The sequence below is a fragment of the Arvicola amphibius genome, chromosome 10 (genome assembly GCF_903992535.2).
Source record: "Arvicola amphibius chromosome 10, mArvAmp1.2, whole genome shotgun sequence".
NCBI lineage: Eukaryota > Metazoa > Chordata > Mammalia > Rodentia > Cricetidae > Arvicola > Arvicola amphibius.
The window spans coordinates 115,168,698-115,187,014 of record NC_052056.1 but is presented as its reverse complement, the minus strand read 5'-3'; the positions used below and the strand labels follow the sequence as shown (position 1 = coordinate 115,187,014).

Here is an 18,317-nt window from a genome sequence, read left to right as displayed (position 1 = left end):
GCAGCAGGGATGCCTGGCCTTAGCGTCCTCCTTTGGGCTACTTTGTAATTTGTTGGTTTCTAATTTGAGTCTGTATTATCCATAGAGTATCCCTGCATTCCCATCTTAATTGACTCATTATTTGTAGTCATTTCCAGGCCAATCCAAATATCATTAAGACAAAACAAAACGTAACCAGCATGCTTTCTTAAATGCCCAGAATCGCATTTGCCTGAAGCCAGCAGTTCAAACTTTAATCATCACGATCACGGAAAGATGTATCCATTGGCTCCCTGCCAAGTGTGAGGAAAGAGACGCAGGACCCTACCAGGCGAGGGTAGGAAAACCAAAGGTTTTCTCTTTCCCAGCCTTAATTTCTCACTTACCCATCAGGAAACACTGAGGAAGCCAGCTCCATCCCCAATACACAGGCTACACAGGCGGTCAGCAAACACTGGCTGAGAAGCCTACCATGAGACCTTCTCACTAACAACCACCTACTCACAGAACTCGTATCTTTTTATGCTCTGGGTATCGTCGTGATGTGACCAGGCATGAGCCACAGCACACTTAGTCTGGGGCCAGGAAACACCTTCTCCAGATGTGAGGTTAATTTAAAGGTTAGAACGCTTCTCCTCCACACAGCACTGTGTCCTGAGGAGAATCAAACAGAGCCAGCGATGGCTTGCCCTTATCCCCAGAGACCTCTGAACACTGAGGGAGATGAGGCGGATGCTGCTGGGGACTGCTAACCAAGACAAAGCTGCTTCTGTCAGCTCAAAAAAGACGCCTCCTCCATCCACCTCCAGATCCCAAACAGGAGAAGGAAAGTGAGTGGGTCACTCTCCTGGTTACCACAGGCTCTGGCTCTTCCAGGAAGGACAGGGCCATGCTCTGGGCAGCAGAGAGTCAACACGGCCCGCTGTGTGCACACACGGACCCTGGGGCCCATTGTGCACGGAACCCTGGGGGTGAGGAGGCTGGGCCGTTAGCTTGCCTTCCGGATGCAGTACTTGCTGAGGCTGTCATTGTAGCGGAGGATAACGACTTTGCTCGGCATGGCGGCACAGATGCAGAGGCTATTCTCGATCTAGAAGGCCATAGGGGAGGGCACAAGAAAGAGAACGCGTCACCAGCATGAATCTGAGCTCTGCTCTGCATAAACCTAGACAAGGACTGTGATTAGAGCAGAGTCTTGGTCTCAGCACCGGGGATGTTTCAGACCAGATCATCCTGTGATGGGGGCAGAGGACGGTCTGTATACTGGCATAACGGGGCCGTCATGGCCTTGGTCGTCAGATGTCTATAGCACCCTCTAGTTGTAACAATCAAAACTGTCTATAGACATTACAAATGTCCGCTGAGGACAGAATCGCCCCTGCCTGAGACTCACTGCCTTAGCTGGGATCCAGAGAGGATCTAGCGGTCACGTGACACCTCACAGTTCATATATTTGTGCCTTTGGGCGGAGATGGACTTTTTGACATTGCCCTGAATGGGAGAGGACAGGGTGACGGGAGGAATGTAGGGAGTAGGCTGTAAAGAGCTTTGTCACATGGTTCATCTCCACTGTCAACTTGATGGTTTGGAACCACGGAGGACATGCACCTCGGGCAGGGTTACAAGTCTTTCCCGGGAGAGTTAGCAGAGGCACAGCTTCTTTTCTGTCCCTGTGACAAATTCCTCTGACATAAATAACAAGGCAAGGGAGACAGGGCTCGCCCTGGGGCAGCCCGTGGCTAGCTGAAGAGGAGGAGGGCGTGAGAGACAGGTGTATGCGCGAGACAGGTGTATGCGCTAGAACGCATGCGCGCTAGTGCTCAACCGCATGCGCGCTAGCGCTCAGTGTGCTTGGTTCCTACGATATAGTCTAGGATGCGCTGCTTAGAGAACGAGCTGGCCCATAATTAAGGCAAAGGTTCGCATCGATTTACATAAGGTGACCCCCAAAGCCGAGCCCAGAGGCCCTCCTCCCAGGTGATGAGTCCGTCCAGTTAGCTACTAACAATAACCATTACAGGAAGGGCAGGAAGGAGGAAGCCTGAAGGATGCCAGCGTCTGGGTCTTCTGATCCACATCGACGTGAGCTCCGGCTGCCATGCCTCCCCTGCTGGGATGGACTGACTACCATGGGAAATCCGTCCTTCTGTAAGTCTCTTGGTTGGGGATTTGGTCACAGACACAAGCAAATAAGGAATACACTTTGCGTCTAGAGGGACAAGGTTTCGGTAGGGTCTGTAATACAGCCTTCTGTATTTTTTTCTACCTCTTACACTCAGGCTTTTGTCTTTCACCAAGAGTGAAAAGACGTCCATTGCACACACAGCCATAAACTGAAGGTCAGCAGTTGAAGGAGCAGAGAGGAAAAATGTAAATTATTCATAATGCTGTTCTGGGAGGCTGTATAGAGTGCTTTATAATATTATAAGGCAATGGGTTTTAGTATTTTGAACAATAAAATAAAAGTGATCTATAGGTTTTTTTATTTTTTTTTAATTTATTTATTTGACATTTCCACCTCCTCCCATTGATTTATAGTTTTTAAAAGTTATTTTTGGAATTAACATGTACATTTCTAAGTAACTCATTGTTCATAGGAAAAATATTTAAAATATATGGGAATGTAATAAAAAAATAAATGTCCACATCAAAGCTACAAGGTACAGCTACAACAGCAGTCTAAAGCACTGATATTTGAAAATGCTATGAAATCTAGCGCATTAAGTAAGAACCTGGAATAATAATAGGAAAAAGTCAGGGGAAATTAAATGAAAGAAGAAAACAGACAAAGGCAAAAGATAATGATAAATAAAATGAGTCTAAAGGTGATGCTGGAAGCCGATGTTGCTGCAACAGTGCTGGCTGCCCCTGCAGGGGACCAGGATGCAGTTCCCCCGCAGCCTCATGGGAGCTCACGACTGGCCATACTCCAGTTGCAGGGGCTCACCTGGCTCTCATGGGCACCAGGCATGTGGTGCACAGACATCCATGCCAGTAAAATACTCACATACATGATAAAAATATAAAAAAAAGTTAAATGAAATTTCATCTCCATAAAACTGCTGCTAAAGTGTAAGTGTGCGTGTGCATGTGTACCCATAGTGTGTGTGCACATATGTACACATATGTACAATACACGCCTATGCACATGCCATGCTGTATGGACGCAGGTCAGAGGACAACTTTCCCACCCTGCACTCTGAGCAAGAGAGCCACTAAGTTCATTAATCAGCTGTGCCTGCTTGCAGACACCAACCTGCAAGGCGAGGGGATGAGGAGAGACTCCAGCCACTCCCAGCCACTTGTGTGTAATTCTGTCCTAACTGTTCACGGTCCTGGCATGGTGGGGTGGGGTGTGTATAACTGGGGAAGGCTAACTCAAGGAGAGGAGTGTCTCCCCAGCTCTAGGGAATCTACCATCAGCTTTTCACATGGGTTCCAGGGATCAATATTGGATCATCGGGCTTGTGTAGCTGAGCCACCTTTGTCAGCCCAAAGTTGTACTCTTTGAAGATAAATAAAAGTGCTGGACATGGCCACTCATGCCCACAACGCTGGCATTTCAAAGGCTGGGGCAGGAGTATTGCCATGAGTTTGAGGTCATCCTGAACTATAGTATGAGACTATATTTCAAAGCCACACCACAGACCCCCAAAGGAAGGGATGAACAGAATCGAAATGAAAGCTATGGGATCTGCGAGGCTCAGCAGGTGAGAGCATTTGCTGCCCAATCTGGTGACCTGAGTTCCATCCCTGGGACCCCACATGGAGGTGAAATGAGAGAATCCATTCTATAGCAAGGCTCAGGCCAGCCAAAGCTAGCGAGGCCCTCTAAGGATGACAGAGGCTGGGAAAGAAGCACGAGACGCCATCACTGTGCTCAGCAGAGAGGACTAGAGCATTTTTGCATTTTGCTATATTGCAAGTGGTAGTTCCAGAACCAATCCCTGGCAGGCAGCGAGGGACTGCCAAATAAATATCTTAAATTAGATTTTGTACGTTTCTAGTAATAAGCATACTTTCATTCAGTTTAGACATGGGTTCCATATTGTATTGCTTTTTTATCTCCAAATTATTTTTGCTTTGTTTTGAGGCAGAGACTCACTATACACCTTAGCAGGCCTGAAGCTTGCTATGTAGACCAGGCTGGCCTTGAACTCAGAGTCCCGCCTGCCTCCGCCTCCTGAGTGCACCTGTTCCTGCACTGTCCTTTTCAAGATGCTCGGTGAATAGTAACGTACTCTAGAACCCTGAGTTCCGCCATTTGTCTCCTCTGCTCAGACATTTCCTTCAGATTCAAAGCCTGAGCAAACTTTGCGTCCACACAAATTATTTCACTACCAAAAGGACACCAAGCACTCCTGGTGCACGTGGTGAAAACCAATGTTCAAGGCTGACTCGGTAATTTTGGTGGGAAGAGGAGCAGGGTTGGTTTCCAGAACATTCCATCAGCAAAGACCCTGAGGGGAGTTTACCTTGCCAGCGGCAAACAAGTGGCAGCCTTTGACAGCTTCAAACACACTGGGAGAGATGTCGGGCTGGGCGGGAAGGTGCGACTGTGCCAAGGACTGCTTCACCTTCTTCACGTCTACCAGACAGAGGGCCCGCTCTTCCCCTGAAGAAAGCAAGAGCTGTGGTCAGCAGGAGGCCACAAATGCCACCGAAGACAACTTGAGTACCCACGACCAGAAAGCGTAGGAGCTCTGTGGAGAAACCAGGAGTGCCCTTTATCCAAGATGAGTGTGGCAGAAGGGGCTTCTGACTTTGGGATATCTGTATATAACGAAATACCTTGGGGATCGGGCCCAACTCTACATTCAAAATTCTGCTATGTGCCATAAGCCTCTTAGAACCTAAAGTCAACTTTATACAGTAGTGTGTGTGTGGGGGGGGGATTGTCCTGAATTTTGACTGAGGCCAATCAACTGAGATAAGTAGGTACTTTTCCATCAGTAACACCACGGTGACACCCAAAGGTTCAGACGGAGGAACATTTTGGATGTTCACACTTGACCAGATCATCATCTCAGCCAGGCTTTAGAGCGGAAATGGAAGCAGCTGATTTTCTCGGTTCAGCTTCTTGGGGAACAGGGAAACTTTTGCAGGCATGAAACTGAAGAATGTTGGCTGAATTTCAGGCAAACTCCGAGAACATGGAAGAAAGGATGTGTTAGGGAACCATGAGGGGGTCCATGTTGTGAGAGACAAAGGGAGGGGCGAGAACCAATCACAATGTGGTGGGCATGCGCCCGCCCCGCAATCCCAGCACTCAGGAGGTGGAGGACTGGAATTTCAAGGTCACTCTAAAAAATTCAAGGTCAGCCTGAGATACCTAGCTCAACTTTTTTTTTTTTTTTAAGACAATATTTAAACCAGGTAGTGGTGGCAATGCACGCCTTTAATCCCAGCATTTAGGGGGCAGGGATAGGCAAATCTTTGAGTTTACAGGCCAGCCTGTAAGTTCCAGGACAGCCAGAGCTACACAGTGTGACCCTGTCTTGAAAACAAACAAACAAACAAACAAATAAAATTTAAAAGCAAGGTTGCTCTGAGTATCCTGGCTATCTCTGGATGAGGCTGCGTACCTTTGCCTCCCAAGAGCTGGGATTCCGCCCCACTACCCATGTCAAAAATTAAAATAACGAACAAACAAACAAATAAAACTCCTGTCAATAAGTAATGAAGTTAAAAAAAATAAAAGATGCTGCACTGACGTGTGACAGAATGGCCCTGGCTCACGGGTTCACATGCAGACATTCGATGTTGGGACATTCCTACATTAGCTCAAATGGTAAAATAGACACACAGGCAGAGAGGAAAAGAAGTGTGAAATGTGTTGGGTGAACCCGGAGGACGGGTTTGAGCATTCATAAACATAAGTAGGATCTGGTAGCCACATCACGAGCATGCGCAGGAGGCAAGCTCTTGGGAGGGAAATGGCCCACAGCAGGGGACCGAGGCAACTAGAACAAAGGGCCTGCGGGCCAGCGTGATGAAACATTCCCACAATTCCTCTGCTTGGGAAAGAGAGGATGGGGAATCCAAGGTCAGCCTGGGCTTCCTGAGACCCTATCTCAAAAAGAAAACCAAGTTTGACTTCAACCAGTCTTGGAGGCCATAGGCGCTGTACTCACAGGGTGCACACACATACATGTGGGCAAACACACACATAAAATTAACCAGGTAGGTCCAGCGTCCGAGGGAGGTCTTGGGTTTCAGAAGGCAGCTCCCCTGAGTCCGAGAGAGCTCTTGTAAAGAAGCAGGTCTAGCCCGACCCAGTGCTCCTGGGTGGTGATCACCTACTGATTCCCAGCATGCCCCTGCCACGCTAGCTGCATGAGGTGACGCAGCCAAGGAGAAGTCTGCACCACGCCAGCACAGTGCCACTTGGACTTTTGACCCTCCAGAGCTGTGGGGTAAACAAACCTCTTTTCTTCATCAGTCGCCTGGTCTCAGGTACCTCATGACAGCAATGAAAACTAATTCAGCATCCTGTACTGGGCAGAATGGCACAGCGTCCCTTGAGAGTGTCAGACTATGCTAAACTGGACAATGACGGGGAACCAAATGTGGGCAAAGGGCTCATCAGCTGAGGCCTGGCATCAACAGAGTCACACGGAAGAGGGGCACTGCTGACCCGGTCCACTGCCAAGGGCTGCCTCTGCGTATCTGCAGGTTGAAAGGTAGACCTCCAAGCACTGTACAAGTCAGAGAGGCTATGACCTGGCCACCCACCTGCTATCATGAGCAGCTTCTCCAGGTCCTTGATGATGTAGATTTGGAAGACGGCCCCAATTCCTGGGATGTGAGTTAAGGAGTTTTTCAAGACGTTGAGTGCATAGAGCCCTTCCTCGGTGCCCACCAGCACCACCTGCCAGGGCGAAGTCCGGAGGCAGAGTGTGAGTCACGTGACCACAGAGACAATCGCCGTGCTTAGCAGCGACAAAGCCAACCCAGTCCCCGTGCATCCTGACAGTGTGACTGTGGCCAGTCACTGGGACAGGGCCTGGGCAATGTACCTGGTCGCTGAAGGGCAGGGTGCAGTTCATGTCAAGTCGGTCATCACCTTCCAGCTTCAGCAGAGAGTTTCCAAGTAATTTCTGTCCATATGCGAGGGGAAAATAGAAAAGAGGATACAGAGGAGTAAGAACTGTCTACAGCCAAACCATCCAGAGGCAGAAATTTAAAGTCAAGCTCAGCAGCACACGGTGGACCAGACAGAGCCTCACATGTGCCAGGCCAAGTACTCGACAGCTGAGCCACAACCCCAAGCTACCACCCCATCTTCCCACTGAAGCCCCAGAGGCAAAATGGTTCTGTTGGTTTTTCCAGGGCAGCTGTTAATTAGCTTCAGAGTCACGACACTGTGCAGACACACGGGAGTGGGTGACGTAGGCACAGAAAGCTGTTCTGCGATGGGAACTAAGATAAAGCTGTGGAGGGCTAGAGGGTTACCGAGCTGTTAGGAAGGCCCCTTCCCCGCCTCAGCTGCAACAAGAACCCAAGCAGGGGTGTCCGTAGCAAGGCAAGCTTCTGGCCCTCGTTACCTCAGCCCACACAGGCTGCCGCTCAGAGGATGTACAGTCACGGGCCTATTGTACACATATTAACGTACATTTCAGCAAACAGTTCATGAGTGGAGAGAGATACAATTCATCTGAACATGCCTCTTCAGGAGGCTCACGGTGTAGAACGTTCCCACTGCTAAGTGTCTGCAGAGTGCTGTTTGGTCCTCAGTGGAGGAAGCACCAATGAGCAGCAAGCACTGTGAGCATCCTGGACCAATCAGAGCACACCGATGTTTCCAGGGTCTTAAGGGTAAGTGGGAGAGCGGATGCTGCAGAGGCAGCTGGAGAGGCTACAAACAGCTAGCTTCCTGGCGTGCAGGTGCTCACTGGCTAGTAACTCAAGGACCTCACTGAGTAAACAGGAAGGCTATTCCAGGCAGACTCCACAGCTTCCCCCCTGCCCTGCAGGGCTGCTGAGGGAGATGCACAAATATTCCACCGCTGCCTACAGCCTGCACCTTCAACACAACAAACCTGGTTACTACCCTAGCTGTAGCCTGCGGTCCTCAGACGGAGCAGGAAGGAAATCCAGTCAGGCAGTGCCCACAGCCACACACTCTACAAAGAGAAGCAGTGCTCCCACGGTCACGGGCATACTCACAGCATCGGCTTCCGCCTTTTCCCTAGAAACTCTCCCACCCGCGACAACAGACTCTAAGGCGGTGACCCAGCGCTGCTTGTCGGGGAAGCTGGGTGCTAGCAAGTACAGGGTTCTTCCAGGCCAGCAGGTGGTGTGCGGGTGAGACTCCATCTTCAGTATGTATGGGACATCTGGAAGATTTCAGAGAGCACAGGATTGGTCGTGGATGCCTCCCCTAGTCTCTCCAATAGGGATAGTGTCATGGCATCAGAATCCCACCCAGCCCTGCGACTCAAGTTCCTGCTAAGATGGGGGACTAGACAGGGGTCTCGGCAGAACAAGCTGCCACATCCCCATCCTGCCCCTCTCCATTTGTCAAACCCAGCCTACCTCTCAGGCAGGGCTCCTGTGGATCCCACTCACCTGCTTTGGCTGTATTTGCAAGTTCAGAAGCACCGACGGCACCATGAATAGAAACGTCCCCATCAGGAAGGCAGAGCTCAAATTCCTCCACTGGCCTCTGTCCAGCTTGATGCAAGGAAGGGTGGAAAGAAAAACAAAAGAACAGGACCAAGAACGAGAGAAGAGAGAGGAAGAGAGAGAGAAGAGGGAGAGGAAGACAAGAGAAGAGAAAGGAGGGGAGGGGAAGGGGGAGAGCAGAGAAGAGAGCGGAAGGGAGGGGAGGGGAGGAGAAGAGAGGGAAGGGGAGGGAAGGGAGGGGAGAAGATGAGAACAGAAGAGAGAAGAGCAGAGCAGAGGGGAGGGGAGGGGAGGAGAGCAGAGGAGAGGAGAGGAGAGGAGTGCAGAGGAGAGGAGAGGAGAGGGGAGGAGAGGAGAGCAGAAGAGAGAAGAGCAGAGCAGAGGGGAGGGGAGGAGAGGAGAGGAGTGCAGAGGAGAGGAGGGGAGAGGGGAGGAGAGGAGGGGGAGGAGAGGAGAGCGGAGGAGAGGAGAGGCAAGGGGAGGAGAGGAGAGCAGAGGAGAGGAGAGCAGAGGAGAGGAGAGGCAAGGGGAGGAGAGCAGAGGAGAGGAGAGCAGAGGAGAGGAGAGGCAAGGGGAGGAGAGCAGAGGAGAGGAGAGCAGGAGAGGAGAGCAGAGCAGGAGAGGGAAAGAGCAGAGGTGAGCAGAGGAGAAGGAGGAGAAGCATGTAAAGAGTTGCACAAGGACAAAGAAGGAAATGAGGTGCAGACAAGGCAGAGAGGGAAGATAAAAAAAATAAAGTGTGTCAGATGAGGGGCACAGTCAACTTTGTGATGACGATGCGGATTTATGGGCTAGTTGACTGAGGCGGAAGTTCTCTGGTGTGTTAGCAGGTGGAATCTTCAGGGCAGCACCCTGCGGGTTCTTCAAGGGGGAGACCTATAGATTGAGTATCGCACCAATAACCTTTAGAGAAGTCATCTGGCTTTTAATTTGAAAAATGGAAAGTAGAGAAGGCTTGTGAGGCAGTCCAAAAAAAAATAAACAATAAATAAATAAAACTAAAAACAAAGCCTTCACGCCAACACTGGAAGACCTGGGTTAACCACGTGCAATGACATTCCCCCTCAATCACTAAGTTACCTTCTCTGGCTTCATTGTCATAGATGAGGACTTTTGACCCCTCCAAGACAATGTATTTCCTGTCCCAGCCTTGCTGTCCTCGTTTGTTGTTCCTGGGGAAAGAAAGATGGGCAAGAAAAATGTCTCAAGAGGCGAGCGGAAGTAAGGTGGGGGCGTGGGAGGGGCTGGGGCCCTCCGGGCCGGCACCTGCCTGAGCCCAGGCCGTCCTGCAATGGTACCTGGGCACTTTCATCCACCCCTCCAGGTGCAAGCTGCTGCTGGGCTCCTTGCTCTGGAGACCCGGGGAGTTCATTTTGTCACGGCAGAAGGCCTCGGTGAAGTGTGTGGCATATTCAGCAGGCAGGCCACAGGTGGCTGGCAAGCAGGTGGAGCACTTGGGGTGGCACATGAGCTGACATTCTAGAAGAGAGCAAGGGACAGTCTGAAGGCGCTCTCCGCGGGGCTTGCACAGTTCCAGGTTCTCCACCCCCAGAATGACTGCAGGTGGAGCTGAGCACACAAGTAATCCCTGTGCCTTCCCGGGTGCCAGGGAAGCAGCTGCTGCTCTCGACCCTGCAGTCCTGGCCTCGGTCGAGGCTGCCCACGATGAGCTGTGTATACAAACATGTTTGCATGTTCAGTCCAAGCCAGGAGGGGAGAAACCAGCCTGACACACAGGGAACAGAGATGAACAAAGATGGAAGCATTTTACGTATCAGCTTGGAAGTCGTGAGCCGAAGCCACCATTTGAAGACACTGCTTTAACAAGGGAAAAAAAATAGTGTCCTCCCACTGAAGTGAAAAGCTTTGGCTCTGAATGCATTACATGACAGTTTAAAACATCGCCTCCACCTGACAGATTCTACAGACGGAGACACGCAGGTGCCCGGCACAGATGCACGGCTGCTGTGCTTACCAAGACATTTGGATGCCTGACGTCCGAAGTGCACAGTATCCAGACACACAGCACACTTGGTGGCTCGCATGTTCAGCCCCACATTGAATCGGTGAGGAATGTTGTGGTGCATACGTTCCTTAAGACGCCGATTATATTCTGAAGGGAAAAAAAAAAATCTTAATTGAAAGTGGAAAGAGAATCCAAAGGATGGGAGAAACAGTATCTGGTTATTAGAGTTCTTACAACCAGGTACTTTGGCTAGATAGTTCCCCAAAGAGGGAAAAATAGCCCCAAAGTACCTGAAAAGATTCAAGGTATCATTAGGCTTTAGGGAAAATGCAAATTAAAACCATAGCAAGGTGCCGGGTCATGGAAAAGTCTAGAATCCGAGAAATGGAAAAACAGGTTTGGAGGAGGTGGAGAAATGTGCATTCTTTGCACTTTCCAGTGGGAACAGAAAATGGTACAGCTACTTTGGGACCCAGTTGGACATTTCCTCAAAAAGTTACCCATAGGATACAATACAAACATCATTCTAGCAATTCCACTCTTAGCTTTATGCCAAGAGGACAGAAAGCACACACACCCCCAACTGCATATTGCACACAGCGGCACAACTTACAGCAGCCAAAGAGCAGAACTAAGTCAAGAGCCCTCAGTAGTGTAATGGGCAAAATGAGCCACCCAAATAATGAAATAGCCACGTAAAGAAAAGAACTGGGGTAGTGGTGTGTGTTACAAGGTGGGTGGAGCTCAAAAACATGGTGTTCTGGAAAATAAGCCAGGCACAAAGGGTTGCAGGTAGTGTGATCCCATTCATTTGAAAGACCTAGAAAAGCAAATCCACAGAGAAATAAAGTAGATTAGTGGTCGGTGGAGGTGGGGGAGGAGACATAAGGAGTAACTGCTGACAGAGTTCAGAGGTCATCAGGGGCGTCCTCAAGTTAGCGAGACGTTGATCGGACAGCACTGCGAGTATACTAAAAACACTGAATTATACATTTCACATGGGTGATTTTTAGAGCATGTGAATTATATCTCCATGAAGTTTCATTAAATCATGAATCGTAAAAATTATTGTAGCCATTGCACATGCATCTAGATTTATATGAGTCAATAAGACCTCTGTGACCTGACAGTTACTCAATTTAAGAACATGTTCCTGGTAGAAAGCTGACTGTATGGTGACACCCAAGTGTGTGAACATTTAAAGCAGGGGATTATTGTTGCTTGATACAGGGTCTCATTATGCGGCCAGTTCCTGGCTGGTCTGGACCTCATTCATTATGTAAACGAGATTGGCCTCAAACATACAGAGATTTGCCTACCTCTGCCTCCTGAATGCTGGAAGTAAAGGTGATCACCAGTAGCCCAGCCCTAAAAATGTTCATTGATTATTTGTAAATATTTAGTGGTAAAAGCACGTATCTAATGCTTTTCATGGAACGCAGTTTAAAAGTCATAGTTATGAAGAGCAGGATTTTTTTTTGTTATTAGGAACTGAGTGAAGAATTCTTTTATGCCCAGTTTTTCCATGAATGACCTTTTGTTCAGAACTTTTTATGTCCGGAGAAATGAGTCTTACATTTCTATTAACGAGGCTGGCCCCACCCCACCACCCATGTACAGTGACCTGGTGAGAGGCACATCCATACGGAGAAAAGCTCAGAAGACACCTGAGCTCGTCTCTGCTGGGGTCTCCTTACCACACCTCCCGCTCCTGTCTCGGGAAGTGGCAAGGCGCGACACGAATGCACAGGGCTACCCGGAGGGTGCAGTACACACCAGGAGGGTAGGACGCCTGCAAGTGGACACACAGCCAAGGAGTCTGGATGACTTTTTAAACATTCTGGCCAAGGTGTCCTATACACACAGCGACGGAAGGGCACCCAGGTCTGAACGGCCACAGCCACAAGACAACGTCATCAAAATCCTCAGCCTACAAAGAAGGACGGTGAAGCCAGGATACTGAACGACAGCTCCACTCTGCTCCCCAAACCATTTTCCTCGTCCTTTTCATCTCTGCGCGACACAGTACTTTTGAGACCACAAAGAAAACCCATTACCCTGCCAGGAGGTGGTGGCGCACACCTTTAATCCCAGCATTCCGAAGGCAGAGGCAGGCGGATCTCTGCGAGTTTGAGGCCAGCCTGGTCTACAAGAGCTAGTTCCAGGACGGCCAGGGCTGTTACAAAGAGAAACCCTGTCCTGTAAAACAAAAATAAAATACAAACAAAACAAAAAAAGAAAACCCTTTACCCTGTAGTGGTCATAGCAACTTGCTGCAAGCTGGCCACATTTGAAGTGCCCATAGCCTTTCCCCCACTGATTCATTTCCTAAGAATTCACCCCTCAGCCACTCCTGGAGGTACAAGATGTCCTATAAGGGGCATGTGGCCGCAAGAACAGGTCTCATTTAGTAGGGGACTCGTCTACGCACACCATGGAATACTGTGCAGTTCTTTGCCAGAGGGAAGCGGATCTAATGCACTAACGCACAAAATAAACACTGCAGTAGCCTGACAGGGTCAATAAGACTTTTTTTTTAAACGGACCTATGAAACACAGGCTAGTTTTCTTAGTTTACTGTTGTAGCCTTGGCTGGCTGGCCTGAAATTCACAGAGATCCACCTGCCTCTCCCCCCTGGGTGCTGGAATTAAAGGTGTATACCACCGTGCTGACTTGTGTTCTTGAAATATATTCGTATCAGCTATGGGGCTGAATACTGACAGTAGCTGCTCTGGGTAACAGATGGGGAAGGAGACTGTTAGCAGTGTTACACTGGGGTCCTGAGGACAGACTTCTCGTGCCTGCCTCGGGGTCTGGCCACACGCTTCCCTCTGCCACCTGGAGATGTAGCGAGATTCCCTTGCGAGACGCTGGCACCACACTCCTTGATTGCTCAGCCAAACAAACTCCTTTTCTTTATAACCTACCCCGTTTCCGACGTTTGGTTACAATGGTAGAAAACAGATGGCGAAGCCGGGCGGTGGTGGCGCACGCCTTTAATCCCAGCACTCGGGAGGCAGAGGCAGGCGGATCTCTGTGAGTTCGAGGCCAGCCTGGTCTACAAGAGCTAGTTCCAGGACAGGCTCTAAAAAAGCTGCAGAGAAACCCTGTCTCGAAAAACCAAAAAAAAAAAAAAAAAAAAAAAAAAAGGAAAACAGACGGCGACAAGAGCCTACCCTCTGGAGTGGATGACTCCTTTCGGCGGCTGGATGGCGGGGCGAGCAGGCTCATGGCACTGGGCTGATGCTCGGGCGACCGCACAATGGCAGACATGGCAATCTGCTGTCTCGCAGTGGCTGGCGTAGACGGGTGTGGGTGGTCTGTGGCTTTGCGGTGGGCAGCTGCAGAGACGGGGGACAAAGCCTGTCAGTTGACCTGACCACCCAATGGACCGGACGAAGAAGGTGGCCCATGGCCGCCTTTCAAGGCCAGGTGTTGAGCTAAGCCAGCGGCACCGAGGAGGCCGCGAATGTTCAGACCTGGGGCACATCCGGAATGAAAACGCACTGGCCACAAACAGATGCTCAGCTAGTCTTGGCCAGCCTTATGGGGAATGGTCTTCGGCCGGGTCCGTAGTTTTGAAGGCTTTCCAAGGGTTCCTACCTTCCTCCCGGGCAGACCGGAGCTCGATGCGGGTCTTCTGAAGGGCTTCCTCCAGCTCTGCGCAGCGCGCTTTCTCCTTCTCCAGGGCCAGCTTCAGCTCATTGTACTGCAGAGGAACCTGTGTGGGCAAAGCAGGGTCCTCTTTCCGTCGACTAAATAAACCCTAGCAATGGAAACAGAGATATCTCCTAACTCCTAGAAACTGGCACTGGACCCAAGCTAAAGGAGAGCTGACTCAGGAGGAGCAAGCCACCGAGGCCAAGCACATACTCACTGGAAGTGTGTTTGGGGGAAATGGCATGTGAAGGGGGAGGGGGAAGGGGAGGCCGAGCCTCAGCCCATTCCAGTCCGCTGGAAAAAAGAGTAGGGTGCGGAAGTTTTCACCGAGAGGGTTAAAGATGCTTCAACTGCCTCCACCTCTTCCTCTAGCATTCCCAAGACAGGAGAGTCACTTCCCGAGAGTCTTTTCCCCTCAAAAAATGCAATCAGGTTGGATGGAGGATGGAGCTGGGAGCGATGGCTAGGGTTCAGAGGTTGCTCTTGCCTTTGAACTTGTCTCATGGTGCTTGGTGACAAGACACAGGGAAGGGGTGGGTTTTGTTTTTTTAAAGAAAGCAAAAATTGAAAATGAATGCTAAAATGATATCAAAACAAGGGGCTTACTAAAAAAGAAAAATACCAACAGAAACATCTACTGTACACAAAAGAGAAAAAAACGGAATCACGCATCTGACAAAAAAATTAACTGAAAGAAAACCAAATGCAAACGCCCTAACTACATCAATGACAACCAGACAACAGTCCGCTGCTAAAATTAAAAAAAAAAAAGATTAAATATCATGAGCATAGCAAATATGGTACCATGGTATGCAAGAAAACCCTCCCATGGCCAGCACCGTAGCAAGAGGCAGTCTTGGAACTCTGTGCCCACCCCTCAGCAATAATAGTGACACAGGAACACTGAGGCCAATCAAGGGCATTGGCCCTGCATTCCCTTCTTCTGACTAATCTAAGTCATCAAGCCCTTCCCTTTAAAACTGCTGCCATGGCCACTACAGTGTGCTAAGACCCTTGGGAGGAAACTGCCAAGCCCCTAGAGACCTTTCTGGAAGTCAGAACATTTGGCCAACCTCAGATGAGCACTTCAGCTGTTGGGGAGAGGCATGGACTGGGTTTGTTTATAAAGAGCAATCTTGACACCGGACTGTTCATATACTCCAGCCACTGCAGACTGCGGCTGAAGGAGGTAGGGCATCATATGTCACAGCTGGCTTCTCTTTCAGGCTCTCCTTTGTTTGTTACAGTTTAGAGCAGAGAGTGCAGGGCCGGTGAAGACAACAGCTATCAAGTTTTAACCACGTCGGTTCAGCTTCCTGCACCAAGTTAGTCATTTAACGGCACGGGACAGGCAGGCAGGGCAGGGCACACCTGAAATCCCAGCACTCAGAAGACTAAACGATTGTGAGTTTAGGTCCAGCCTGAGTTACATTGCAAAATTCCATCTTGAAAAAGATCAAAGAATAAAACTAAAACACTGGACTCGGTCACCCTGGAGACCCGTGTAGATGGCATGCCACCTGCTAAACTCTCAGGGGTCACTTATACATGACCTGACCCACATGAGAGTCCTAGACACATGACCTTCGAACCTAATATTCGACCTACGGGTAAGCCTTTTTCTCAGCAGATGCTCTGGCCTAGCTTCTCTGCAGGAGCAAAAAAAAAAAAAAAAAAATCACTCCCTTAGGAGAGCACTTGCTAGTCTTGATCAACAGCTCCCTAAGACAAAGGCTACTCCAGTTACATTAAGACCCAGTCCTCAAGCCAGAATAAACAAAAAGGTGTGTTTTTCTTCTGCTTGCACATCCACAAAGCCATGGGGGACGGAGCAGGGCTGGCTGCTCCTACTGTCAAGCACGCTAACTCACCTTTTTCTTCTTAGCCGGTTGGTCCATTTTAGCTTGCAAAAAATCAATGAGTTTGGTTTGTTGAGAAATAGTGCCTTCCATTTTCACCTTTTCATGAGAATAGAGAACCTAAAATTCATGGAGACAAAGATGACCTCAGAGCTGGACGGAAGTGTGTGTTTGAATTCAGTACATTAAGAACATGAACAGTCACGCAGGAAAATACAACATAAAAAAAAAAGACCACTGGTGGGTAATATTTAGAAGACACTGGTGGGTAATATTTAGCCCCAATCTTACGGCAAGAAGAAAAAACACATGGGACCAGCAAGATGGCTCAGCAGGTAAAGATGCCCTGCATCTGACTGGATCCTAGGACCCACATGGAAGAAAGAGAGAACTGACTTCCACGGGTTGTTCTGACCTCAGACATACATCCCATGCTAGACCTCCCAAATAAATGAGCAACCAATAAGTATATGAAGAGTAAAAACGGGATTCAGATTGTGGATACTATGGAGAGATTTTTCAACTTCAAAGAATGTTTGTAAAATTTCATAATTTAATGTTAGAGAAACACAGGCAGCATACAAATGAAGGACACTGACAACTGCAAAGGGGCGGGGAAGGGAGGAAGGGGAGGAGAAGGGAAGAGAGGGAGGGAGGAGGAGAAAGGGGGTAAAGGAGAGGAAAGGAAGGAGGAGGAAGCAACAGCTGCCCACAGCGCCCCCTGCTGGCCCTCACCTGAATGTTTTCCAGCTGATACTCCAGGTCACTTCTTTCTGTCTTCAGCAGATCTGCCCGGTCCAGAGCCTCCTGCAGCCCTTGTGTCAGGCGGAAGATGTGGCTCTTCTGCAGGTCCATCTGCTGCTGCAGCTTGGCTTGCTGGGAGGGGGAGGGGGAGGAGGAGGGGGTGGCAAGAAGCTTGACAATGTACAGAGCACGGCCTCCTTCCCACTGTGGCTCCCATTCCCCAACTTCCGGTGTGACACCAAAGTCCCCTTATCAAACCACCTCCTTCACCTCCTTCCAGAATTGCTGCTGGTTTTCTCTTCCAAGTCAAGAGGGCATGGCTAAAAATGTTTATAGGTTCTCCTGAAGGCACATGCCTGTAATCTCACACTGCAAGGTAACGGGAAGTCCAAGCCTGCCTGCTCTGTGCTACCAAGAAAGCCATTTTGGTACCTCAGAGCAAAATACAGAGCCGACAGCGAAGCACTGAGAATCAGTTTCATGTGTCCCACCTGGGGGTGTCTACGACCTCAGTGGATAACCAGGAAAGCTGCACAGGCCGTATGGTGTGCACAAAGACAAATCACGTCAGCCCGACTGGAGCACTGTCCTCGAGCACATAAACAGCCATGATTAGAGGATACATCTGCAGTGTGGGGACAAAGAAGAGCCCAGCTGCGCAAAAGGATTTGGTAAAACCCAATGGAAAAAAAAAAATCAGGTTCACATACTAGAGATAGTGTGTGTTGAAAAATCTCCCCAATCTTTACAGTCTAAATCGGCCGGCCCCTTCCTAAAATGTGCTTCATTTCATCTGACCTCTGGTTGTCATGTAAACACAGCCAAGGTGGCCCACAGAACCTCTTCCTGATGGTCTAAACTCTCTGAAGAAGAAAGGAAAGCAAACTAAGAAAGCAAAATAAGGATCATCCTGGGAACTTTCAAACAGTCCCAGGCAGATGCCCCAGTCCCCAACCCCAGCAGAATGGGGCAACAATGGTCTCAGACTGGCTGGCCCTCTTCATTGCTTTCTGCCTATGCTTTACTGCCCATTTGAATGGCAACAGCTGCCAGAGGCATCATGTTATTGTAAGTCGAATCTGAACCCTGCCGTCGTCTAGATCCTGGCTTAAATCCTGCTCATATTGCCTTGCCCAGCCCTCACTTCTTCCTGAGTGGGTGTAGAACCTCGACTCCCTGAGTGACAAGCTGAACAGTGCTTGAATATCTTATGGAATAAGTGCTTGGTGCTGGGAGTCTCTGTCCTTCTTTCTTCTCTCCTTCTGGTTCTGTGTCCTTCACACTTTACCCTCTGCCTTCTCTACCTACCCAGTCACATTTAGTACGCAGGATGGCTAAACTTAATGGTCAGCTTGTCGGAGAGATCAGTGGAGCAGAGCTGAGTGTTTCTGGGAAGGCCCAGGGCAACCGGATCTTAGGGCCCTTTGATGGAGTCGCATGTGACAGCATGTGACAGCGGTACTCCTGGAAGATGTAGGAA

At 49.5% G+C, this 18,317-nt stretch overlaps 1 protein-coding gene across 1 annotated transcript in view; it reads right to left on the bottom strand.

Annotated features, from left to right (window-relative positions):
* Cit (citron rho-interacting serine/threonine kinase) overlaps positions 1-18,317 on the bottom strand; it is a 176,240-nt gene that overhangs the window by 12,688 nt on the left and 145,235 nt on the right. The window contains exons 30-42 of the mRNA XM_042055883.1: positions 16,829-16,969; positions 16,106-16,213; positions 14,178-14,340; positions 13,751-13,915; positions 10,583-10,720; positions 9,906-10,086; positions 9,688-9,779; positions 8,551-8,655; positions 8,149-8,318; positions 6,999-7,079; positions 6,715-6,850; positions 4,455-4,594; positions 977-1,069 (exon numbers count right to left, since the gene is read on the bottom strand). Of these exons, the coding sequence (XP_041911817.1) occupies positions 977-1,069; positions 4,455-4,594; positions 6,715-6,850; positions 6,999-7,079; positions 8,149-8,318; positions 8,551-8,655; positions 9,688-9,779; positions 9,906-10,086; positions 10,583-10,720; positions 13,751-13,915; positions 14,178-14,340; positions 16,106-16,213; positions 16,829-16,969 (1,713 nt within the window). The remainder of the gene's footprint in view (positions 1-976; positions 1,070-4,454; positions 4,595-6,714; positions 6,851-6,998; positions 7,080-8,148; positions 8,319-8,550; positions 8,656-9,687; positions 9,780-9,905; positions 10,087-10,582; positions 10,721-13,750; positions 13,916-14,177; positions 14,341-16,105; positions 16,214-16,828; positions 16,970-18,317) is intronic.